At 44.3% G+C, this 26777-nt stretch overlaps 1 protein-coding gene across 7 annotated transcripts in view; it reads right to left on the bottom strand.

The window, feature by feature from the left end:
- LOC117874857 (SAM and SH3 domain-containing protein 1-like) overlaps nucleotides 1–26777 on the bottom strand; it is an 814380-nt gene that overhangs the window by 31799 nt on the left and 755804 nt on the right. For 2 of the 7 annotated variants that reach the window (XM_034765451.1, XM_034765453.1), the window contains exons 9-10: nucleotides 16710–16842; nucleotides 4739–5574 (exon numbers count right to left, since the gene is read on the bottom strand). In XM_034765451.1, coding sequence (XP_034621342.1) covers nucleotides 4739–5574; nucleotides 16710–16842 — 969 coding nt within the window. Of the gene's footprint in view, nucleotides 1–4738; nucleotides 5575–16709; nucleotides 16843–17025; nucleotides 17464–17499; nucleotides 17684–23396; nucleotides 23716–26777 lie in introns of those variants that run through there. The other 5 variants (XM_034765457.1, XM_034765458.1, XM_034765456.1 and 2 more) reach the window with 5 other exon arrangements.

A 26777-nucleotide genomic window follows, 5' to 3' on the forward strand; every position in this document is an offset into this window, starting at 1 on the left:
ACAAGAGAGCAACATCTACAACACACAAGAAAAACAAAGAGAAGAGAAAAGAGACAAGCAGAAAAAAGAGAGCAAAGAAAAAAAGGAGAGTGAGCAGAAAGAATATGGACAGGAAAAGAGGTGACAGCAACTGTACTGAGGCATGGTGAGAGGCCACCGAGGGAGAGGTGTGTGAAAAAGGTTGAGAACAAATGACTTAGTCATACTGGTCAAGATGAACTCAACCTAGCCTTGAGAATGGTTTTCAAGCACTGTTTATAAAAAGTGATACGCTAGCCACACCAGCAAACACCACCATTAAGATCTATGTTTTATACAAAGCACTTTTTAACCCGGGGTGGGAAAACTATGGCCCGAGGGCTGTATTTGGTCCGCGAGCCGTTTTAAGCCGGCCCATGAGCTCCTGCTGGGGAGCGGGGTCTGGGGCTTGCCCCGCTCCAGCGCTTCAGCCAGGGCGCTGGGTCGGGGTTGCACCACGCGGCTTGGTCCTGCTCCAGTGCTCCAGCCGGGGCGCTGGGACACCTTGGCATGACCCTGCTCCGGGGCGCAGGGTCGGGGGTGCTCCACGCATAGGAGCCAGAGAAGGGACATGTCACTGTTTCTGGGAGCTGCTTGAGGTAAGCGTCGTTCAGAGCCTGCACCCCTGAGCCTCTCCCCACAGCCCAACCCTCTTCCCCAGCCCTGATCCCCCTCCCGCTCTCCAAACCCTTCAATCCAAGCCCGGAGCACCCTCCCGCACCCCAAACTCCTCATCCCAAGTCCCATCGCAGAGCCTGCACCCCCAGCCAGAACCTGCACCCCTTCTCACACCTCTCCTCCAGCCCTGATCCCCCTCCCACCCTCCGAACCCCTTGGTCCCAGCCCAGATCACCCTCCTACACCCCAAACGCCTTATCCCCAGCCCCACCCCAGAGCCCTCGCCCCCTCCCGCAACCCAACCCCAATTTTGTGAGCATTCATGTCCCGCCATACAATTTCTATTCCCCAATGTGGACCTCAGGCCTTAAACTTTGCCCATTCCTGTTTTAACCACATAACTGGGACCTTCCGTGCCAGGCACATTCTAACTAATACCACCTTGCACAGATAACCTAACACTGAAGAGAGGACAGTGGAACAAAACTTAAGGAATTGTTCTCAACCAATGTCTTTTAAGCTAGCCAGAGTAGTTCTTGTAGCAATCTTCTCAGAGAAGAAAGTCCTTGTAAATCTGTAACCTTTACCAGGCCCTTTCATAGCACTTTGATCATTTCTGGTAAAACTGTACCAAACAAAAAGTCTGTGGATGAAAAGAGGGATATTCAATGGAATGGTCATGCAATCAAAACTCCGCAACATATTAGGATATTGGGAGGAATGAAAAACTGATGTGATTCAAAAGTTTCAAGCATGCCCAGGTCACTGAAACAAATATAAATGACAAAAACAAATGGCAAGACAAGACTGTGACCACTTCCACTGAATACAAGGGCATTACAATTTCCCTGAGGTTGCAGCAAGCATTACAATTTTAGGAAGAAGGATTGGAGGTGCTTGAAGGTCATGAGAATCTTATCAGGTTTCTGCTGTTTTAAAAAGAAGTTTCTTTAAAGCTAATTGATTAGAAAGTCCACTCCAAAAAGAAAAAAAAAGAAAAAGAAGTGCTCTCCTTTTCTTCTCTAATTTTATCTATGTGAACAAGCTAATGAGTTCCATAATGAGACTTCCAAACTGAGACTACTCACACGTTTTTAAATGATTAAACAGCTTCCCTTTGGAGATGGCATCTGTATTTACAAGAAGAGAACATCAAAGGGCATTTCTAATGCATAATTGTGGTACTTCTTTAGAAGATATGAGGAACTAGTGGATCTTGTCAGTCTGCATATGCCCTACAAGTATTCAACCTGCAGAGGGGTGTTTCAGGTATCTGGTACAATCAACTGAAATGTCATTACATAAAATAATATTATTCGAGAACACTATTTCTGGAAGTAGCATGACAGTATCAGTGATGGGTCAGCTAGTCTACACAGAAGCACTAATGGAATAGTCAGGAGAAACTGTTAATTGTACTGGGTCAAAATAAAGTATTACCACAGTGGCCATCAACCAAATGCAAGTGTAACACATGCCTGCTGGGTGTCGTCCTTTGTTCCCCTCTGGTGGCATCTCGACCATCTAGAGATTAATGACACTGCTACAATCTTAGCTAAAAGCCATGTCAGGTTAGGAAGAGTGGGGCACTTGGGGCTGCTAGTAGGGTCTTAGACTGGGGTTCAGAAGGGCTAGTAGGAGGATAGACTGGTGTGTGGGCTCAGGAGCTAGTAGGGTGACAGCATTGAGCTGGGGGCTGCAGAGCCACATGGGGACAGGGGTAGATGTGCCCTCAAAAAACCTGTTCCATGCTTCTCCCACCCACGCCCAACAGCCCTCCAGGTTCACTCCCAGACTCCTTCCCTCTCTCTCAGCTCCTCCATTATCCCTGACTCCCCCAAGCCTTTGCACTGCTTCTGAGGGCTGCAGGAAATAAGCTGCTGTATTGTAGTTTAAATCAGTGGTTCTCAACCTTTCCACACTACTGTATCTCTTTCAGGAGTCTGATTTGTCTTGTGTGCCCCCAAGTTTCACCGCTCAAAAGCTACTTGCTTACAAGATCAGACATAAAAATACAAAAGTGTCACAGCACACTACTACTGAAATATTGCTTACTTTCTTATTTTTACCATATAATTATAAATCAATTGGAATAGAAATATTGTACTTACATTTTCACGTATAGTATATAGAGCAGTAAAAAGTCATTTCTGTATAAAATTTTAGTTTGTACTGACTTCACTAGTGCTTTTTATGTAGCCTATTGTAAAACTAGGCAAATATCTAGATGAGTTGATGTACCCCCTGGAAGACCTCTGAGTACCGCCAGGGGTACATGTACCCCTGGTTGAGAACCACCGGTTTAAATAAATGATTACTCAAAGTTCTGTGTTAATAAGCCTGGTAAGGAATCTATTTATCAAAAAAATTACCCAAATCTTTTTTTCGTCTGTATTGTTACAAACATACTTGTTGACAGGTATTTTGAAATAAATTACCAAGATAATTGAAACTGGCATGATTATATTGTGTTATTCTGACAAATAAAATACGCAGTATTTTAAAATATCATGCACAGAATTTTTAATTTTTTGGCACAGTATTTCTCCAGGAGTAATACAGTAAGCTTCAGAGATCCCAGGTTCCATCCTGCCCGCCAACGACACGGGTCTGTCGGTGTTACAAGTGGGAGCTCGTCTGGGATATCAACTGGGAAGTCTCTGAAGCTTGGTATGCACTTCTTCAGCTAGGGGACGTATGTAACCCAGGCCTGCTTGGTGTGGTGCTCTGCCCCCTCTAGTGGCACCTAGCCCAGCCAGAGATTGATGAGTCTGCTACACCCTTAGCTATGAGCTATATGCCTTTTAGCTCATGAAGTAGAGGCTCATCACTAAGCTTCAGAGGTCCCAGGTTCGATCCCACCCACCAGTGACCAGGGCCCGTTGGCGTTACACAAGTCTGAACACCAACCAAGGGTCAAGCTACTACTGGTGATTGACAATTAGTTGGAGAGATCAAGGATGTGACTATGTAGCTCTCACATCGAGAGCAAACCACATCCTAAAAAATTAAGCTTATGTGGAGGCCTCCTAAAGATATTCTAAAATCTAAAATTTGTGAGAAACAGTATTTTCTCTGTAATGTCTTGTTAAATATCTCGTTAAATTTTCTGGGTATAGACATTATCAATCACCCTTCCCTTCAATCTAAGTAGGGGAAAAATCTGCATTGTCAGGACAGCAGACTAGATGGCATAACACTTGGGACTCTGGCCAGTCCTGATGCCAAGTTTCCAGTGGATTCAAACGGCTGGTAGTGGGAACTGTGGCAAATACAGGCTTTTGTGACCAGGAAGAATCCTGAGTAGAGCTTAACCTACCAGATCTCCTACTATACAGGAACATCGACTCCTCTGCTGGCTACCCTTCTCTCTTCCCTGTATCCCAACTTCCCAGGTCTCACCTCCATCGCATGCTAGGGAGCAGGAGCAGCAGCCAGGGGCAGTGCAGAAGTGACCCAGAGAGGTTCTATGCTGGAGAGAGAAGCTGGGAAGGAAAGCAGGCATGTAGATAACAAAGCCCTCTACCTCTCTGAGTGCTGTGTATGTGGGGAGGAAGGCTACGGAGCTGGAGTGCACTATGTTAGCAATTGAGAGGAAAACTGAGGGGGAAGAGCTTGGATGAGAGCAGGACGGATGACAGAAGGAAACAAGTAGATTTTACTCTGTCTTCCATCCATCTGAAAGATTTCCTACAATATTTCCTTTTAAAGAATGCTGAACTGGTTTCTGAAACAGCAGAATTTTTTTTCACATTGCTTCTCTTTTCACCAAAATCTCAATTTCTGAATTAGAACAGGTTAAAAGAAGGTTTTTGTGGTAAAATTTGCTCTTTCCCATTGAGTCACTCCATGCATATGGGAACCGCAAACTTGACAATGCTCTTCTTTCTATACTGAAAGGGATTATACCAATTTCTTCACTGGGGACTAGAATGGCCCCTGTCCCCACAGCTCAGTTTTGCATTTAACAACTTCTATTGGCAAATGAGAGGGGGAAAAACACTGTACTAAAGTTTACAGGTTGGGATAGAAAGCAGAAACAATGCTGACTGCAACCTCACAGGAACTGGAAGGCCACCTTCATGATAGCTCTTTGACTCACAGACTTTTGGTGGATTCTCAAGAGAACCCTTTTAGTACAACGGTCCACTGTGGCGGCCCACTTCCGTTTGGCCTCCTCATCCTCATCCAGCAGGCATCTCCGCAGGTCCTGCTTGTCTGCCTTGCTCAGGGTCCTGTCAGTGACGGGACGCACCAGCTGCGATAGGTTGAGGTGACTGTACAGGCTTCTCTCCACCACGTAGGTGATATTGAACTCACTGACAGAGGTGCACCCTCGAAGCCTTCTGTTTGGGAAACCACAACCTCCTCCCCCTTTGGCTTTGTGCCGGAGCAACTGTAGGTCACAAGTTGCAGGGGATGCTCCTTTCCTGGCAGGACGCTGGCAGAGAAAAGCTCTGGAACAGGAATAGTTAGTATCCATTTTCTTCAATCGGATCTGCTTCCTGACACTCTGAACCTCCTCCAAGGACACCAGGAGATGGTGCTTGTGCCTGTTGCTGTCATAAAAGCAAATACTTTCAGTACTTACCCCATGGCTCAGGGAGCCAAGGCCCTTCTTCATCTCCCCCTCTGTCAAAGAGCGGCAAACCTTCTGGGTCTTCTCCTCTTCTGGGTAAGAAAAAAATGTCCCCAGCTTCTTCGGGGGCTTAATAAGGCCACGGCTATCAGTTTTGCTGAAGGTCTTAACCAGCTTCCTATTAGCACCCCAAGTATCTAGGCTGCTGGATGAAGGAGAAGTGGTGAATGAGTCCGAGTCATCCTCAGGCTGCTTTTCAGAAGAGCCATCTAAGTAGAATTGCTTCTTGTGAACTCCAGAGTAAAGTGCCGATCTGTCATCCAGTACAGGAGAGCTGTCGAGTGAGTGCTCGTCCACACCTACAGGGGACAAAAGCAGCAAAACATAAGTCATCTTTCACACTTCTTGTCTAATTTACTTATACACTAATGAGTCTTCCCCTGGAGGTTGTGCTCTGGCCAATCATTTCATTAAATTAAGACAACAACAAAATACAGATACTTTTTAAAACAGAGAAAATATTCCTGACTACTGTGATTCACAGTAGCCGATAACATTTTTGTTGGTGGACAGACTTGCAGCAAATTTTCCCACTTCCATAAGCAAAGCAAGAATTCTTGGGTAACTTAAATAAGAAGCAGCCTTAAAGAATATTTTAAAAGGATATTATCAAGACCTTTTCAGTATTTTAAACATCATTCTTTACTTCCAAGTGGTGTCAGTAATGAACCTTTAAAAAGCTGAAATCAAGATGCTTCTTCCCAGAAGATATTTTTTCGTCAATGAGCGAACACACTGTTTTATATTAATTAGAAATAATAATAGTAATAAAACTACTCTGCATGTATACAGTGTTTTTTCATTCACTGTATACAAACCTCACAGAGCTATAATGAAGACGCAGATTGTATTTTCTTTCATTTACAGATGAGATAGATGAAGAACAGAGAAGTTAAGTGGCTTGCCCAAGCAAGCCAGTGGCAGAGGTGAGACCAGAACCCAGGTGTCCTAATACATCACTTATATGCAGACTATGCTCCTCCTGTTGTTTTTTTTTTTATTGTCACTCTGGGTGCTGAGATGTTGGCAATGGGCCAAATTCTGCTGTTCTTAAATGAGCAACATTCCCATTGAATTCTAAAAGAAGTTTGCTCAGTTGAGGACTGCAGATTTTGATGCATTGATATTTACATATTTATTTAAAGAAAATAAGGGCACAGAAGCACTGAGTGTGGAAGGAATCTTATCAGAAGTTGCATGTATTTTGCAAACACAGTAAAATCACAGGAGTCTTCCTCACGTCTTTCTTGCAAAGCACATTGCAGGAAAGTCTTAAAAGAAATGTGTACACCCACAGGTCCTTCCATACCATTCTGTTGGGTCCTAGAGCTCAGCTACCAGCAATGCAATGAGATCATTATGGGCAAGAAATGCATTCAAGATACTCAAGAGCAAATAATACACCAAACATTCCCACTTGGTTTCAGATTTCCAATAGCCAGTACTGCTACAAGCCAACGGTATTTCTCTCTAAGGTATGGAGCTGAGCCCAAGGATCATACTGAAAGGCTAGAGCTTCCTGGGGGTGGCCCCAAGTTCTATTTAACATTATGTTTACTTAACGCATTTGTGACAGAAAGGGAGTGGGTCAAATTGTGGGTGTACCAACCTCAGCATCCCTTTAAAAAATATGCTTTCAGCAGCTCTCCATATTTTAGGTGGAAAAAATGATTTTTCAAACTGAAATATTATTTTAAAATAACAGCTAGAACAAAGATACAGGAATGGGACCTGGGCTGCTTTTGGGATTAGTGGAGGCAAATAATACACTTAAAACATAATTCCTTTTCACGTGTAAGGGTTTTAGAGAACATTTTCTTCAGATTTTTCTACTGAGCATCTTTTAAGCCAGATGCTGAGTTAGGGACAAATGCCAAAAAATAGCATACATATGTGACAGTTCTGCCCCATATATTAGCTAGTGCATGTATATAGGTGATTCACACAGCTGTATGTGTTCCCAAGTGCTCACAGAACTGTCTTATACAGATTGAATTAATTTTTAGTGAGTTGTAAAACTCTTTTTTAAAAGTAAACCGGAGTTTTATCCATCCCCATTATAACTCAAGGGGCTTTCACAGTATTACAGCAGGGATGAATTTGGACCACTGATTTCAATTATGGGGTTGGTAAACTATCCTAATAATAGTGAATACATTCCAACATGCACACAACATTGCAGGTCTAGCCTCAGCCTATACGAGGTTGTAAATTCAGAGTTGAGGCTTCCTGTTTCATCTTCTGTACATTCTGTTGGCAAGAGACATCTGCTGCACATATATTAGTTGAAACCTCAGCCTCTCTTCTGTGAAGGTACAGCCAAATAAATTAAGGAATGGTTATGTGCCAGATTTGACACCCTTTAACTCTGCATTTTCTGGATCTGATTAAGAGTCTTAACATCACTTGCACTGAACTGTTCAGTGGTTCAATTACTTTTTTTTCTTTTCCCAGTGTAACAGAATAATAGTTCTCATGGGAGTGAATAAGTGTTGACAAATTACACTGGCTTATTGAGTAAATATGTATTTAAACAGCTTGCAAAATATGCATTGTGTGTCACAGGCCACAACAGATGTTGTATGGAGTCAGTCCATAGTATAGAGCAGCGGTGACCAAACTTATGGACACGCTGAGCAACATATGACAATCTTCAGAAGTTCGAGAGCTGGCGTTCACCTGCTGGGGGTTGGGGCTTCAGTCCCTCAGGAGGCACCTGCTGGGGCTTTGGGTTTCAGACCTGCTCCTGCTGAAGCCCCAAGCCCTGGAAGGCGTGCCACGCAGGGCTGAAGCCCTGAGACCGCCCTCCCTGCTGGGCAAAAGCTCCTACCCCACCACCCCTGCTGTTAGGCAGAGGACCCGAGCTCCCTCCCACTTCAATCTGGTAGGAAGGAAGGGAAGGAAGGGGGATTGTGGGGAGCTCTGCCAGCCCCACTTTAACTATAAAAGAGCTGCATGTAGCTCACAAGCCACGGTTTGGCCATGCTTGGTATAATGACACTAACATATATGATTTTTTAAAATGCTATGGAGAAAAAGATAGCAGAGAATTAGCAAGCATCAGTGACTCAGCGACTAAAAAATTAAGATAAAATACCGATAGATTCAGTCAGCATCAAATTCTATTGCCCAGTCAAATCTACATTTAACAGGATGAAGGAGTCTGTGTGAAAAGCATGGGAAGCTGCATCTGGAAATGCAGTGAACACCGCTCTTTTCTTCAGAAACAACAGAAACAGGTGGGAAATTTTGGCAAAATTACCTGTGGGGAGCTCCCTGACGTGGGCATAGGGAATTTCTATGGGAAATTTTACTTAAGAACGTAAGATTGGCCATACTGGGTCAGACCAGTGGTCCAACTAGCCCAGTATCCTGTCTTCTGACAGCAGCCAGTGCCAAATGCTTCAGAGGGAATGAACAGAACAGGGTAATTTTGAGTGATCCATCCCGTCCATCCAGTCACACAGCTTCTGGCAGTTGGAGGTTTAGCAGTTGCGTTCTTGACCATCTTGTTTAACAGACATTGATGGACCTATCCTCCATGAAGATATCAATTTTTTTTGGGCCCAGTTATGCTTTTGGCCTTTGCAATATCCCATGGCAATGAGTTCCAAAGGTTGATTTTGCATTATGTGAAGAAGTACTTCCTTTTGTTTGTTTTAAACCATCTGTCTATTCATTTTGTTAGGTGACCCCTAGCTCTTGTGTTACGTGCAGGAGTAAGTAACACTTCCTTATTCACTTTCTCCACATCAGTTAAGATTTTATAGACCTCTATCATATCTCCCCCTTAGTCATCTCTTTTCTAAAATCTGAACAATCCTAGTCTTCTTAAATCTCTTCGTATGAAAACTGTTCCATACTCCTAATCCTTTTTGTTGCCTCTCTCTGCACCTTTTCCAGTTCAAATATATCTTTTCTGAGATGGGGCAAACACAACTACATGCAGTATTCAAAGTGTGGGTGTGCCATGGATTTATATAGTGGCATGATATTTTTTGTTTTATTATCTATCCCTTTCCTAAAAGTTCCTAATGTTCTATTAGCTTTTTTTATTGCTTCTGCACATTGATTGGATGTTTTCAGAGAACTATCCACAATGACACCAAGATCTCTTTCTTGAGTGGCAACAGCTAATTTAGACCCCACCATTTTGTATGTACAGCTGAGATTATTTTTTCCAGTGTGCATTACTTTACACGTATCGACACTGAATTTAATCTGCCATTTTGTCACCCAGTTTAGTGAGACTCCTTTGAAAGTCTTCACAGTCAGCTTTGGATTTATGAATAATTCTGTATAGTCTGTAAATTTAGCCACCTCACTGTTCACCCCCTTTTCCAGATCACTTATTAATATGTTGAGCAGTACAGGTTCCCAGTACAGATCCTATGGTAACTGAGCCTACTCATACACTTTAATGAGTAGTGGCACATGAGCCAGCAAACAGAGCTGTAAACAGGGGATTTGAGTGGGAGTTCTGTTGGAGGAGAAATCAGGAGGCAAGACCCTGTTCCTTAGTGGCAGTCAGTGACATTGTTGTGGGTGATGTGTGTTTTTTCTGATTTCTGTTCAGTTTGCAGAATGATCTGAGAAGAGCAAAGTCCTGATTAGGGGGCCTATAAAGACAATCAAGCAACCAGCTAGTGGCACAGGAGACTGCAAACTGAGCTGTAAACAGGGGCGTATGAGTGGGAGTTTGTGGGAGCGGTGTGTCTGGTGTTCTGGTATTGTTTGGGTTTTTGTATTTGTATGTTTGTTTGTTGTTTTTCTTTTTCCTTGACAGGACTTGAGGTGGGAAGTCTATGCCAGACAGAGGCAGAAGTGGGAGTGAACCAAGCAATGAAAGAGACAATGAAGATGACCAGATTCAGAAGCTGCAGGATTTACGTGATCCTAGAGTGGGTACCTGAAAAGAGTTTCGTTTGTATGAAGTGCTGCTTGATAGAGTAGTTGGAAGAGAAGATCCGAGGGTTGGAGATGAAGGTGGAAAATACAGCTGATTTCAAAGGGGATTCGAGCAGATGAGGGAGGGAAGGTAAGAGGAGGCTGAAGGGAAAAGTCAAGACTCAGATGTGAACTGGCCTGAAGAACTCTGAGGGGAGACTGCTGGGTGAGGAAAGTGGCCAATGGAAGCATGAGACTACAAGAACTAGGCAAAGGAAAAATAATGGGCTAGTGAGGGATAAACAGAGCCCAGGAACAGGTTTGCTGAGTTGGACAATGTTAAAGGCGAACAGCAGGCTGTAACTGAAGGAGGGAGGGCAAGGAAGAAGAGAAGAGCGGACAGTCTTATGGGAAGAGTCAGTGGAGCTACCCGGAGTTCAGAGCCCCAAGAGAATACAGGATGACTTGCAGAAGATTGCAAGGGAGAATAAAAGACAAGAGGACTTGCAGACAGAAAGAACTAGAGGAAGGCTGGAGAATGACACCATCACAAGGAAAGACAGGTCTATGTGATTGGTAACTCCCTACTAAGAAGAGCAGACAGGGCTGTCACCAGAGCTGATCCAGAAAACATAAAGGGTGTGCTGTCTGCCGGAAACTAAGATACGGGATGTGGACCTGAGGCTGAAGAGGATCCTGATGGGAATAGGAAAGAATCCACTGATTGTCCTTCATGCGGGAACAAATAACACCGCTAGATTCTCACTGGAAAGTATCAAGGGAGACTATGCCAGGCTGGGGAAGATGCTTAAGGAAATGGAGGCTCAGGTGATCTTCAGTGGGATTCTAGCAGACAGACAAGATTATGGTGATCAATAGATAGCTCAGGCAGTGGTGCTTTGGGATGTTTGACCACTGGGAGGCATTCATGGGCAGAGGACAGTTCGCATGGGATGGACTCTACCAAAATAGGGAGGGAAATAGACTTCTGGGATGGAGATTGATACAAATAAAATACAGATAAAGAGCTTTAAATAAGGAAATAGGGGGAGATGGTTGGGAGATGCTCATGAAGTCTCCACATTTGATTCTAACATTGAGCGGGAGGAAAATCAAATAAGAAAGGGTACAGCAATGAAGACAGGAACAGCAGTGGGTAGGAGAATGGACATTAAGAGGAAAGATAGTGCTGATACCAACAAAGCTAGAAGTCAGGTAGGTGATACTGGCAGTAGAAAGACTGTACCCAATCAATTGAGGAATGTGGGCAAAGCTAACCAGCAACATTAAGATGTTTGTACACCAATGCAAGGAGCCTGAGTAACAGAATGGAGGAACTAGAACTACTTGTACAGGAAGTGAAACCAGATATTATAGGGATAATAGAAACATGATGGAATAATAGTCATGATTGGCGTGCAGGTATTGAAGGGCATGTGCTGTTCAGAAAAGACAAAAATAAAGGTAAAGGTGGTGAAGTAGCATTGTATATTAATGATGAGTTAGACTGTAAAGTAATTAGAAGTGATGGAATGGATAAGACAATCTGCTTTGCACCAAAATCACTTTTTGGGGAAAAAGCTACTACAGGTTCCCCTGACATAGTGCTTGGGGTATGCTACAGATCTCCAGGATCTGATAAGGATATGGATAGAGACCTATTTAATGAAATAATTACTATTAGGAATTGTATGATTATGGGAGACTAACTTCCCTGATATAGACTGGAGGACACGTGCTACTAATAATAGTAGGGCCCAGATTTTCCTGGATCTGAATGCTGACAGATTTCTTCACCAAATAGTCACTGAACCAACAAGACGTGATGCCATTTTAGATTTGGTATTGGTGAGTAGTGATGACCTCACGTAAAAACTGATTGTAGGGGACAATCTTGGTTGGAGTGATCATGAGCTAATTCAGTGTAAACTAAATGAAAGGATAAACAAAAATAGATCTGCAACCAGGGCCCTTGATTTCAAAAGGGCAAAAACTTTACAAAATTAAGGGAATTAGTTAGGAAAGTGGACCAGACTGGAGAACTCAAGAATCTGAACATGGAGGATGCTTGGAAGTACTTTAAATCAAAGTTGCAGAAACAATCTGAAGCATGCATCCCAAGAAAGCGGAAAAAATTCATAGGGAAAGGTTGCAGAGCAAGTATTTCAAACAGGTGATTAACTGAAAGCCTACCAGGAATGGAAGATGGGTTGGATCAGCAAGGAAAGCCACCTCTTGGAGGTCAGAAAAATGTAGAGATAAAGTGAGAACTGCCAAAATCCAAGCAGAGCTGGACCTTCAGGGAATTAAAACCAATATTAAAAGGTTCTATAGCCATATAAATAAAAAGAAAACAAAGAAAGAAGAAATGGGACCTCTAAAGAGGATATTTGAGAATGGGGTAGAGATTAAAGATAATCTAGGCATGGCCCAACACCTAAACAAATACTTTGCCTCCATTTTTAATTAGGCTAATGAAGAGCTTAGGGAGAGTGGCAGGCTGGCTAATGGGAGCAAGGATATTGAAAACAGAAATTACCACATCCAAGGTGGAAGTCAAACTCAAACAGTTTAATGGGACTAAACTGGGGGGGACACCGATAATCTCCATCCAAGAATATTAAAGGAACTGGCACATGAAATTGCAATCCAATAGCAAGGATTTTTAATGAATCTGTAAACTTGGCAGTCATACGCTATGACTGGAGAATTGTTAATACAGTAAAAGCTGTTTTATTGGGCATGTTGGGGGGTGCCAATAAGTGAAAAATGCCGGTTAACTAAGAGGGAGGGAGTTTGGGTGTGGGAGGGAGTGCAAGGATGGGGGTTGGGGTGCAGGGTCTGGGAGGGAGTTTGGGTGCTGGAGGGGTGCTGGATCTAGGGGCCGCTCACCTCGGGTGGCTCCCTGCAAGCGGCGATCTGTCCTGGCTGCTCCTAGGCGGAGGCGTGGCAGGCAACTCTGTGCGCTGCCCCCGCCCTACCCTGCCCTCAGCTCTGGCTCCATAGCTCCCACTGGCTGGGAACCGCAGACTGTGGGTGTAGGCAGCATGCAGAGCTGTCTACCACACCTCTGCCTTGGAGCAGCCAGGATAGATCGCCACTTGCGGGGAGCTGCCCGAGGTGAGCCGCCCCTGGATCTGGCACCCCACACCCCAAGCCCCTTCCCGCACCCAAACTCCATCTCAGAGCCCTCGCTCTGCACCCCCTCCCATGCCCCAACCCCCTGCCAGCCCCACACCAACCAAACTATAAACTGGACTTTCAAGGAAGATCAGAAATGCTGGTTTATAAAGTTTTCCAGTTGGTGAAGTGCTAGTTGGTAAAACAGCTTTTACTGTATATTTTTAAATAAGGAGAAAAAAATGATCTGGGAAACTAAAGGCCTGTTAGTTTGACCTCAATTGTATGAAAGGTCTTGGAACAAATTTTGAAAGAGAAATTAGTTAAGGACAGAGAGGTAAATGATAACTGGGATAAAATACTACATGGTTTTACAAAAGGTAGATCATGCCAGATTAACTTGATCTCCTTTGAGAAGATAACTGATTTTTTAGACATCTACCTGGATTTCAGTAAGGCATTTGATACAGTTCCAGATGGGAAATTATTAGTTAAATTGGAGAAGATGGGGATTAATATGAGAATTGAAAAGTGAATAAGGAATTGGTTAAAAAGGAGACTACGATGGGTCATACTGAAAGATGAACTGTCAAGCTGGAAGGCGGTTACTAGTGGAGTTCCTCATGAACTGATCTTGGGACCAATCTTAATTAACATTTTTATTAATGGGAGTGTGCTAATAAACTTTGCAGATGGAGGAGGACTGGAATATCATACAAGAAGATCTGGATGACTGAGAATTTGAGGAATAAATGGGATGAAATTTAATAGTGCTAAGTGCATGACTTGCACTTAGGTACTATCAGCAAGAATTTTTGCTATAAGTTGAAGACTTATCAGTTGGAAGTGACAGAAGAAGAGGAAGACCTGGGTGTATTGGTTGATTCCAATATGATTATGCTCTGCCAATGTGATGTGGCCATGAAAAAGGCTAATGCAGTCCTAGAATGCATCAAGTGAGGCATTACCAGTAGAGATAAGGAGGTGCTAGTACCATTATTATGGTGAGACCTCATCTGGAATACTTTGTGCAGTTCTGGTCTCCCATGTTTAAGAAAGTTTAATTTAAACTGGAACAGTGCTGAGGAATGGAAAACCTTCCTAATGAGAGGAAATTCAAAGAGCTTGGCTTGTTTAGTCTAACCAAAAGAAGGCTGAGGGGAGCTATGACTGCTCTCTATTAATATATCATAGGGATAAATACCAGGGAGGAAGAGGAATTATTTAAATTAAGTGCCATTGTGGGCGTAAGAACAAATGGATGACAAGTTTAGTCTTGAAATTAGATGAAGGTTTCTAACCATCAGAGGAGTGAAGTTTTAGAACAGCCTTCCAAAGGGAGCAGTGGGGGCAAAAAACCTGACTGGCTTTAAGACTGAGCTTGATAGGTTTATGGAGGGGATGGTATGAGGAAACTGCCTACAGTGGCATCTCCAATAACCAGTGATGGGATGCTAGATGGGGTGGGCTCTGAGTTACTACAGAGAATTCTTTCCCAGGTGTCTGGCTGGTAGGTCTTGTTCATGTGCTCAGGGTCTAACTGATCATCATATTTGGGGTCAGGAAGGAATTTTCCCTTGGGTAAGGATTGACAGAGACCCTGGTTTGTTTGTCTTTTTACTTTCCTCTGCAGCATGGGGCATGGGTGACTTGCAGGGTTAAACTAGTGTAAATGGTGGTTTCTCTGTAACCTGATTTGAGGACTTCAGTAACTCAGCCAGAGGTTACGGGTCTATTGCAGGGTGGGTAAGGTTCTGTGGCCTGCGATGTGTGGGAGGTCAGACTAGATGAACATGATGGTCCCTTTCTGGCCTTAAAGTCTAGGAGTCATTAAATACTGATTAGCTTGTTAAGATCAATAGCTTTTGCTGGACCAAACTGATAGTAAACCAAAAAAAAAAAAAAAGTTTTAGTAGCCTGGTCAGCCGTGCTAACCAGAGCCGCCAGCGTCCCTTTTTGACTGGGCATTCCAGTTGAAAACTGGATGCCTGGCAACCCTATTCTTTCTGCAGTTTCCCCTCAAAGGCCACATGGTGGGGGGATGGCAAAGAGGCAACACCTGGGTCATAGTTTACCCAGAACGTGTGGAGGTCACCCCTGCATAATTTTGGGTCTCTGGAGTACTTGGGGGAAGGAGTAGCCATAGATGGGCCTCCTTCCTCCCAGTGCAGCAGTCCTGGGAGAAATCCACCACCTTGGGGCATTCACTCAGGGGTTGTGCCTTCACTGCAGAATAAACTTGGGCTGTTACTCTGGTGTTGCCCCAACCCCCTCCCATTCACACACAAAACCATCTCACCCCAAGGTTAGTGGTGCTTTCAACCCAGGCTAGCTGGCTTGTATGGGGCTAGAGGCTAAAACCTAAATGAGGCCTTCACTCAGGCTGGTAACCCGCCTACTTTGCAGTGAGGATATAGGCTAAATTATTCAAGTACCGACAGTTCTCCAGCGCCTTCATACTTCCATCTATGTCCAGGAGGACAGAGAAGTTCTATAATTCACTAAGAAAGAACCATAGAGCAGCTCAGTTTACTGCAGCACAAAGAATAATGGGAATGACCCTACAAGTCCTAGCGACACACATAGGTGAGCACAGCACCAGTAACTTGGGTATGGCATTGCAGTGTTGCTGCTCACATACAGGCTAGGCTAACTCCAGTGCTCAGACCCAGGTACTGATCACCCAAGTTAACTGCAGTGTAGACATATCGACAGGACATATCGACACTTCTGCACCTCTCCCTAGGCTCTCTCTACACCAGCAGCATGGCTTTTGCATGCTGTAACTGTTTGCCTACATGTTTTCCACCAGGATCATAGAAGGCACAGAGATGGAGTTAGTGCAGCAAGAATGTGTGATAGAAATTCTCTGGCCTTGCCAAAGAATGATACCATGTAGAACAGTTCCACCTTCACCAACCAGGCACTCCCCTTCCAAATCCTTAGAGCTGCAATTGGGGAATGTTCTTGCAAAGGTGTCTCCAAAGGCTTGGAGAAAGAGAACCAAGTCAGGGTGGCTCTGCTCCGCTGCTTGTGACATAATAGGGGCACAAATGTCATGGAATTTCTGCTACCTTTCATTCTTTCCACAAAATACAACAGAGGGGATGAAAATAAAGCCAAGTTCTAACCTCCAGATAAAAGGACTCTCCAATATTGCAATTGGAGTGCTAACAGACCTTCAGCTGTAGCAGTAACTACCTCCCAAACAGCCACATTGCTCTTCTTAAAGTCTTAAAACAGCTGGGATAACTCAATCTTTATAGAAAACACTACCCAATTTCACAGAGCTACAAGTTTATGGCAACGAGTACAATCATTCTTATTACCCCTCACCCAGAAGGCTCCCCGCCCCCAACCTTCTCTATTCAACACAGAAACACCCGTTCAGTTTAATTGAGAATAACTGTATGCACTTTGCTTTTACCTTCTGTGCTGGGTTTTTTCATTTCTTCCACCCTAATTAGTTTCTTTCTGACTCTGCGAGTAGAGTTAACCAGCTTGTGCAACCTCTTAAACTTCACCGACTCCTCTGTTTCATCATCCGATTGTTCTCTTGACTGGCAAAGAAACAAAGGGAATGTTAATAAAGTAATTGTTCCATAGCTTGCTCCTTGAAGTCAAGTTAACCCAACCCAGCTGCTGCTCTGTGTCAAAGCAGCTCTGTAACTGGCATTATATTCTCCACCCAGGTCAGAGAGAAGCATTGAAATTATTGACAGATTTCAAAGTGCATAACATACCATTTTGACTTCTAATTCTGTGCAACGTGAGGTCCTAAAAGCACTGAAATACATTGCTGCCCTTGTCTTCCTTTCCATGCATTGTGTAATAACTACTTTCACGTCCTCTTTCAATGCATTGCAGGCAGGGCTCTTCTTACCATACCAGTTACGCTCCTGTGGTTTGGGTCAGGCACTGGTTTGTCTGGCCTGTCGGAACTTGCCATTTAAAGCTGGTAATAAACAGCTTCTCCAAACTGAAACTCTATCATTGACTTTTTCCAGTCTTCCCAGAAAATCAAAACCAGCAGTACAAGAAGGGGACGGGAAGGAAGATACTTCATCCTCTGTCTCGTTCATTAGTTACACGCCGCCACAGCTACAAAATCCTCTTTCTCCTCCTCCCCCTATCCCACACTCTTTTTGAAGGCTCTCAAGGCTAGGCTTAGGATGGACACAGCATTCCTCCAACAAAGACCAAGGGAAAACTCTGACCTTTTCAGATATACAGTATAGTCCATATTCCCCAGCATCCCGTTTCATTTTGCGTCTGATCCATTATGCTCAGTTCCAGCTGTTTTCCCTCAAGTATCAAACATTACAGAGGCAAATAAAAATTCACTCGCTCCAGCAGCAGACACACAACAAGCTGAAACAATTTATTCCTTGTGGACGAAATGAGGGTTCCAATTTTTGAGACAGATCCAACGTTCAATATGCTACTTCCTCTGTTTTAATCTATTTAGAATGTAAAAAGGGGAAGAGGGGGGAGGAAGGCACTCCAGCTCTTACAGTACAGGACTAGCACTGTATGCAGTGCATTCCAGCAAACACTGCCCATTCCAGCTGGAGTGCAGCACAAATTGTATACCTTTGTCTTTGTGTACACCCCAGCCAATTCATCACATTCTAAGGTCCAGTTCAAAAATCTTAATGCATCTTCCTCTCAATGAACTTTAGGTCATCTGAGCTTCTATGTCAGACTGCATTATTTTCTTCTCATGAAAAAAAACCACCCTGTTTTTACCTAACTGTGAGCCTATTTAAAGGCTGGCAAAATAGGAGAGCTTATAGGCTTTAAAAATATACATAAAGGTCAGAATGGAATAACAATATAAACCACAGGACAGGATGTCAAACGGCAAACACACTGGGGTATATTTTCAAAGTCCAAAATGGCTCTGAGATGCCGCTTATTGAAAGTCAATGGGAATTAGGTACAGCTTTGAAAATATATCCCTCTCAGGGCCAAATTTTCTGCTGGTGCAATTCCTTTGAAGCCAGTGGAGTTGTGCCAGCAGAGCATTTGACCCACATTCCTCAATTTACTTGATTAAAACAAAATTCACATTATTCTAAAATAAAAAGGACTAAATGGTCTGCTGGACGGATGCAGTATGGCAATTCCAATGTTGCTAAACACAAAGAATCTGAAAGACCCAGTGAGTGCATTTATCATAGGGACCAACATAGTATGTAATTAGTTACCCAGAGTGAAAGATTATTATTTTAACACAACGAAGTAGGATAGCAGCAGACTGATTTAAAGAAAGATACATCATAGAATCATAGAAGATTAGGGTTGGAAGAGACCTCAGGAGGTCATCTAGTCCAATCCCCTGCTCAAAGCAAGACCAACACCAACTAAATCATCCCAGCCAGGGTTTTGCCAAACCAGGACTTAAAAACCTCTAAGGAAGAAGATTCCACCACCTCTTTAGGTAACTCATTCGAGTGCTTCACCACCCTCTTAGTGAAATAGTGTTTCCTAATATCCAACCTAGACCTCCCCCACTGCAACTTGAGACCATTGCTCCTTGTTCTGTTATCTGCCACCACTGAGAACAGCCGAGCTCCATCCTCTTTGGAACCCTTCAGGTAGTTGAAGGCTGCTATCAAATCCCCCCTCACTCTTCTCTTCTGCAGACTAAATAAGCCCTGTTCCCTCAGTCTCTTCTCATAAGTCATATGCCCCAGCCCCCAAATCATTTTCGTTGCCTTCCGCTGGACTCCCTCCAATTTGTCCACATCCCTTCTGTAGTGGGGGGACCAAAAATGGACACAGTACTCTAGGGGAATAGAGGGGAATAACTACAGACTGGTCAGCCTCACTTCAGTCCCCGGCAAACTCGTGGAGCAGGTCCTTAAGGAATCCATTTTGAAGCACTTGGAGGAGAGGAAGGTTATCAGGAACAGTCAACATGGATTCACCAAGGGCAAATCATGCCTGACCAACCTGATTGCCTTCTATGACGAGATAACTGGCTCTGTGGATATGGGGAAAGTGGTGGATGTGATATATCTTGACTTTAGCAAAGCTTTTGATACGGTCTCCCACAGTATTCTTGCCGGCAAGCAGGGCCAGCTCCAGGCACCAGAGAAGGAAGCAGGTGCCTGGGGTGGCCAATAGAAAGCGGCGTCACTCCGTCCGTTATTGGGGTGGCATTTCTGTGGTCTGTGGCGGCAATTCAGCGGCAGCTCAATCACTCCACCTCAGAATTCGGCGGTGGGCCCTTCACTCTCTCTCCTCCTCTTCGGCAGCACTTCGGTGGCAGCTCAATTGGGTTTTTCTTTTTTTTCTTTTTTTTCGCTGCTTGGGGCGGCAAAAAAGCTGGAGCCAGCCCTGCCAGCAAGTTAAAGAAGTATGGATTGGATGAATGGACTATAATATGGATAGAAAGCTGGCTAGATTGTCGGGCTCAACGGGTAGTGATCAACGGCTCAATGTCTAGTTGGCAGCCGGTATCAAGTGGAGAGCCCCAGGCGTCGGTCCTGGGGCCAGTTTTGTTCAACATTTTTATTAATGATCTGGATGATGGGATGAATTGCACCCTCAGCAAGTTTGCAGATGATCCTAAGCTGCGGGGAGAGGTAGATAGCTGGAGGGTAGGGATAGGGTCCAGAGTGATCTAGACAAATTGGAGGATTGGGCCAAAAGAAATCTGATGAGGTTCAACAAGGACAAGTGCAGAGTCCTGCACTTAGGAAGGAAGAATCCCGTGCACCACTACAGGCTGGGGACCAACTGCCTAAGCAGCATTTCTGCAGAAAAGGACCTGGGGATTACAAGAAGCTGGATATGAGTCAGCAGTGTGCCCTTGTTGTCAAGAAGGCCAGCAGCATATTGGGCTGTATTAGTAGGAGCATTGCCAGCAGATTGAGGGATATTTGTTTGATTAAAAGCAACAGCAGAGTCTGACCAGCAGAACTTTCCTACCAAGCAGGAGAGTGTGTGGCACAGAATATATATTTTTTTTGTAGGGGAGAAAGACTTAATATCTTATAGATTAGGCCTTACGCATCTGTCATTACAAGTGGTAGTCACAAGAGCTGGTCTGGATTTTTTTCAGTTAATAACTTTTTTGTTGGAAAATGCTGATTCTTTGAAACAAATTGTTATGGAAAAGGATTGGGTTTGACAGATTTTCCATTTTGAAAGCAATTTTGAAAAAAGTTTTGAAATTATTGAAACAGGACATTTTGGTGTTTTCTGAACAAAAAGTTCCATTTTTTGGTTTGAAATGGCTTTTCATTTTGAAATGTAAATTCATTTATAATTTAAAAATGTGAAAAAAATAAAAAAGGTCAAAATTGGAACCAAATGTGTCAAAATGATCAAAATAAAATGTTTTGATTGATCTTATCCTCTTATTTTCTCTTTTTTTTTTTTGGTTCACAACATTTTTCAACATTTCAACTTTTCATCCCAATTTAGGATGGGAAAAAATGTTCCAAGTCTCAAAATTTCTCACAGGCTGGGAAAACCATTTCCCACCCAGCTCTAGCAACCGTTCTCCTGTAGGCTTTTTCAATGCTGCTTGCTATCAAAGTTGCTATCAAAATCTTCTTAAGTCTTTCAACGTATTGTAACAATACAAAAGTACAGGCATAATCTCTGGCTATTCAGGGGAGACCTTTGCTAGGGCTGGCTCCAGGCACCAGCATAGCAAGCAGGTGCCTGGGGTGGCCAATGCAGAGGGGGGCGGCATGTCTGGCCATTCGGCGGCAATTCGGCGGCGGGGCCGTCACTCCCTCTTGAAGCGAAGGACCTGCCGCCGTAGAATGAAGCAGCGGTAGAACTGCTGCCGCTTGCGATTGCGGCTTTTCTTTTTTTTTTTTTTTTTTGCTGCTTGGGGCGGCAAAAACGCCAGAGCCGGCCCTGACCTTTGCAAAGTGTTGCCCTGAGGTGGAACAATTTTATAGGTGACGAAGGAAATCTACGTTACAATCAATGGCTTCCTGCAGGGGAAAGGTCCCACAGCAATCAAGGCTAGCAATCAGAAAGGGCACTTTATAGCAGTCAACATGGTAGGTGTCCCACTCAGAGGTCAGAGGGCGCTTACAGTGCAGTGAGTCTATAAATGTTTTATTGCTACACATATAAGGCTATCCTATTACACTAAATTTCAGCACAGTTAACCCTTTCTGTACAGCAAATAGAAGCATCTAATATGCATAATACCCTGACTCTTAAGTAGCCTTATTAAGAGACCTTCCTGAATATTCGAAAGGGAAACCAAATGGATTTACAGTACTGTAAATAGGAACAACCTAATTTCCATCCTTGCTGCTTCAAATTTTTTCCATCCAAAAGCCCATATGGCTCAACTTTTAATTATTTTGGCTAATGCTGTATGTAGTAATTCTGTGGTGAATGCTTAAGTGTTTCATTTCTAGTTTCCATGGCAACATTACATCAGATTGCAGACAGCTGGCTCCACAGTTTTAAACCATAACAAATTGACCAAGCCAATACAAAAAATGATACATGCTTTAAAGAGACAGTGCGCCATTCTGCTGCCAGTGGAACAGAGCAAAGCCTATGGGGCCTATTTGGCACTTATGCTTGGGCGGAGTCTCCTTTCCCAGCTTCTTTTGGAACAAGTGCATCTTTGACACATCTGCAATGTTCTAATAGTGAAGAAATTGGGCCAGTTTGGAGAACTCTATTGGAGAACACAACCGCACGAAGGGCTACAGGGAAACTGGAATTAAATTAACAGCATCTGTAAATACCAAGGACTGCATACAGAGAACTGCAACAATCATGTATTGAATGACTGGAAAAGTATAACTCCAAGCTGTAGCTGCAGCCTCAGCTCTTTCTCTGAGAGAGAGTGTGACCATAAGACTGTGAAAATGTTCTTGAAACCCTAACTGTGCCACCACCTTTGCCGTGCTCTATGCCCAGAATGTCCTCCTTGATTCTGTACCCCACACAACCTCCCCTTCGTCCTTCAATAGCTATTCTCAAAAACCATATTTTCCCACAATCCCTTAAACCAAAATTAGAACAATTTTAAAAGTAATTGTTTAAAAAAAAGTAATCCAGGGACTAAAATAAGCACTGCAGCCCCATAACTTACTGTCCTCCATCCCACTTGCCTCCTCCCCATTTGACTTTTTTATGCTGTCAACATAAGTTCTTTGGGGCAAAGATATGTACCTTGTTCTAGATCTATGAAACACTATCCAGTCCATTTTAGGTGGAATATAAATAATAATAGCGAACAATCCTAACTTCCCTGCTTGAATTAGAGCTTTATAAAGCGTGTTCACATTTATGAGGGTATATGGAATTATTGGACTAATATAAAACAGAAATAGCTAACACTCTGCAGGGAAATTTTTGGGATCACTTCAGGGTTTCAGAGGCATTCTTTGTAAAACACATAATGTATGATTGCTTGCTAGCCCACTCCTAATAAAATAGAAGTATTTAAGAAATATCAGGGCCATGTCCAGATAAATCCAGCTTACTTGATTTATCTGCTTCAGCTCTGTAAACAAAAACATACATGATGTTTTACTCAAGCTGTATGAAGCCATTTGGAAAGATATCAAACTTCTGAAATTAATTTCATGCCCTAGTAATAGTTTATTCCTGCACTGAACCAGAAAATCTCCCAACAAATCTCCAAATTTGAGTCCAAATTACTATTGTGTTGGGACAGTCAGACAATTCTTGAGGGGCAGAATGGGGCAAATACACAAGTTCTATGTACGGTGTGCCCCATAATTAACCACTTATTAATCATTCCAGAACTCCGAGCCTATGTCAAATCAAACAGATTTGCTTCTTGCGTTGGGAGACGTGGTTACATGTGTCCCTTCTCCCTTTCTCTCTGAAACAAGCCTTACGCCCGCCAAAAATATAATCATTTTACTATCGGGGCAGGGAAAAACAGCCCCCTGCCCCTCCAAGAAGCCTGACTCTAGTCGGGGACTGGAAAATAGAACAGAAGAGAGTACAGAGTCCCAGGGAAAGGAAAAGAGGAGACAAGAAAAGCTCAGCATGTTATGCGGTGCCTAAGAATAATCACAAAAGCCTTTTCTCTCTCTGAGACAGGAGGCACATCCTCTCCGTATCATCCACACACTTAATGACTTACCGGCTTCGGCATTTATAGGCCTACAGCTCAGTTCCAAATAATTCCCCCAAGTGCTCAACTCCTGCTCTGTCAGCTTTGTAACCCTAAAATTTAGGATTAGGCACTTCTTCTTAAGTACTATATTCGATTAGTATCCTGTGCACAAGACACCTCTTCACCAGAGTTACATTATCAGTCATCACACTGGCTCCGACTCCACTGGTTAATATGTAAAGACGAAAAAAAGCATGTTGCTGGACTCAATTAGCTGCTTTCTGCTCACTGACTGATTCCCTCAGTTACTTGCTAGCTGCCTAGCTTGCAAGAAAGGCATAAGTCATCAGCTCTAAGCAAATCTTCTATTCACCACAAGGAAAAAAGGGAGTGTTGTACATGGCAAACAATCCCTGTTTTCACTGACGAAGGCTTGCTGACCTCTTGCTGGCCTCCAGTTCCTTAATTACTGTCTATGGAATTTCAGTGAAAGAAAAAAAACATACAGAGAATCTGTGCAAAGCCAGGATGAGAACTGACCCTCAAACACTACTGCTAGAGTGGAGACTGTCTCTCTAGGAAATACATCTAAAACCTTTTATCAGCTTGGGGTTTGGGTTTTTTTATTCTTTTGACAAAAAGCCCCCAGAGAGATCCCCACTGAAAAATAACCCTTGCCTGAACGTTATTCTTGAAATTATAGAATCTAATTTTTTAATAATCATTAAGTGGGAATTCAAATGTTCTTCCCTCACCCGAGTGCCATTTAAGTTCTCTCCCAAATCTTACTGACCAAAATCTCAGTTTAGCTCAGGTTATCATGATGCTGCTTCGCCAGGCACTAGAACGTGCACATGAAAAGTGAGCTCTCTCCCTGTTTCTCCCAAGGTTGGGCTCAAATCTCTTGCCTCGTGCCTGATCTCCACCTTTACTGGGAGATAATATGAGGGCTTGTCCACACGGAGACATAGTGTACAGCAAACTGGGTGTAAATCTACAACGCACCAGCCTGAACATACTACCACGCCACATGGACCCCATTACTGCCCACTAAAAGTTCCGTAGGGCACTTTGACTTATTGCTGTTTCAAGCAGCAGAGCAGTACCGAGAATCTGGCCCTTTTGGTGTGTGCAACATGTTGTTCTTTCATGACCCATCTAGCCATCTGGATACTTTTTTACTTTCTCCATCTTAGTACCAATGTCTATAAAGCCAAACCTATGCAAAGCAGGGCCCTTTCAGATCCATAGAAATCATGTGAACCTTTTTCTGGTTTCGATTTGATGAGTTTCATACCCTCTGAGTTTTGCTTTTCACTTGAACCCCAAAAATCCAAGTAAAACTCAGCTGAAACTTCTGAGCTTTGGGAGAAACTGCTGAGTTTTCTCAGATTTCCATGAGACACTGGCCAGCTTCACTTGAAATTTGTCTAGAGTTACCATACGTCCGGATTTCCTCGGACATGTCCGGCTTTTTGGTGCTCAAATCCCCGACCAGGGGGGAACTGCCAAAAAAACGGACATGTCCGGGGAAATAGGGAGGCAGCATAAGTCAGGGTCTGCCCGGCCCTAGCAGGACCCGCCGGGTCCGCAGCGCAGCCCAGCCGCCCGGCTACATTGTAGTGAGCTCGGGCGGGAGAAGGAGGGGGCGCAGCCACAGAAGGCGGCGGAGGGGCCGCTGCTGCCCCCGGAGGCCGGGCGGACTGCGCGCCCCTGCCGAGCCTGCAGGACCACGGGGAGGCCGGGCCCAGCCAGCGGCTCGGGCTTCCCTCACGGGCCGGGACTCCCCGGCCACTGGGGGACCCTTTCTGCGGCCCCGTCACCCTGCGTGGCAGGAAGAAGGCTGCGGCGTGGGGCAGGAGTGCGGCGTGTGCCGGGGCTGCAGGGACCCGCGCTGCCCCGGTCGCCGCTGAGCATCCGAAGCCCCCACCAGGCAGAGGCTGCTGGGTGAGCAGGAGAGCAGGGCAGGCGGGGGAGGGTGCAGAGGCTGCAGGGTGAGGAGGAGCAGGGGAGGCAGGGGCATAGAGGCTGCAGGGGTAGGGGGGCGCAGAGGCTGCAGGGATGGGGGGGTGCAGGGGCTCCAGGGCCAGTGGGGAGCAGGGGGCACAGAGGCTGCAGGAGCGGGGGGGGGTGCAAGGGCTGCAGGGCGAGTGGGGAGCAGGGAAGCAACCCACAACCAAGATCAAAGCGGGAGGGAGGAGGGGGAATGTGGGGTGCTCAGAGGAGGGGGCAGAGTTGGGGCAGGGACTTTGGGGAAGGGGTTGGAATGGGGGTGGGGTTGGGGTGGGGCCGGGGGGGGTCGGGGGTGGGGAAGGGGCGGAGTTGGGGCGGGGCCAGGGGGGCCAGGGCCCCGTGGAGTGTCTTCTTTTTTAAATGTTTGAATATGGTAACCTTAAATTTGTCCCAGATTCAAGCATGGGCAAAGCTGGCCCAAGTTTTGGGCTTGCAACTTCAGTTTTGCCTGGTTTCAGGTTTCATTAAGAACATTTCACAAAGCTAATCACAGCACAGGCTATGTATATAACATTGTGTAGCGTTTGGATGTGCTAATATGGACCATACTGTAAGGTTAGAAGAAAATTACTCCCGTCTTTACAAAAATCATAAGGGGTCAAAAATGTGTTTGCCACTTAGCAAAAGAAACCGTATAAATTAAACATATTGTGCAAATTATCCCTAGCATTAAAATTCAGTAACACCAGAGCTGAATTTGGACCAGTATTACTTCTGAAGAAATCAAAGGAGTTCACCAATGGCTAGTCAGATGAGAGACACATTACACATTAGCTGGCGATGACATTGCCTGCTGAAATTAGTGGGAAATGTGTGTCATATTTCTGTAGAAATAAATAAAAAAAAATGTAATTCTCCTAGGAGATCTGTCTATTCTGGAACAGTTGCTGAGGCAAGTTTCAAAATGTTAACTATTTGCAGGTTTTCAGTTAAAATAACTTTTTAGGACACATCTTTGACTGCTCCATTCGTGAGCCAGATACTGCGACAATTCCCCCTGTTGAATAATACCTTATACTAGGTAATTAGTCTAATTAATTTTAATGGGATGACATGCATAGTAATGTACCACTCAGAATGAGTAAGAGTGGCAGAATCAACATCTATTTAATGTCTGTTGCAGTAAAATTCCTCCCTCATTCTCCCTCAAGGTCTAGTACATTTTTCATCAGCCCAAATAATACTGTATGTGAAACAGTGTTTCTAGCAATGGTACGGACTTAGCAGCCTTTTGCGTGGCATGTTTTGGCAGGGCGGAGGTGGTCTGGGGAGACCGCCATTCTTTGGAATATACTGTACTAAAAATCAGGGCTTTGGAGCGGAGTTTGGAGCTGGAGCGCGGAGCAGCTCCATAGCAGTGGAGCTCCAGGTTTTTGCCTGGAGCTGGAGCAGAGT

This window comes from Trachemys scripta, chromosome 3 (genome assembly GCF_013100865.1).
Source record: "Trachemys scripta elegans isolate TJP31775 chromosome 3, CAS_Tse_1.0, whole genome shotgun sequence".
Classification (NCBI taxonomy): domain Eukaryota; kingdom Metazoa; phylum Chordata; order Testudines; family Emydidae; genus Trachemys; species Trachemys scripta.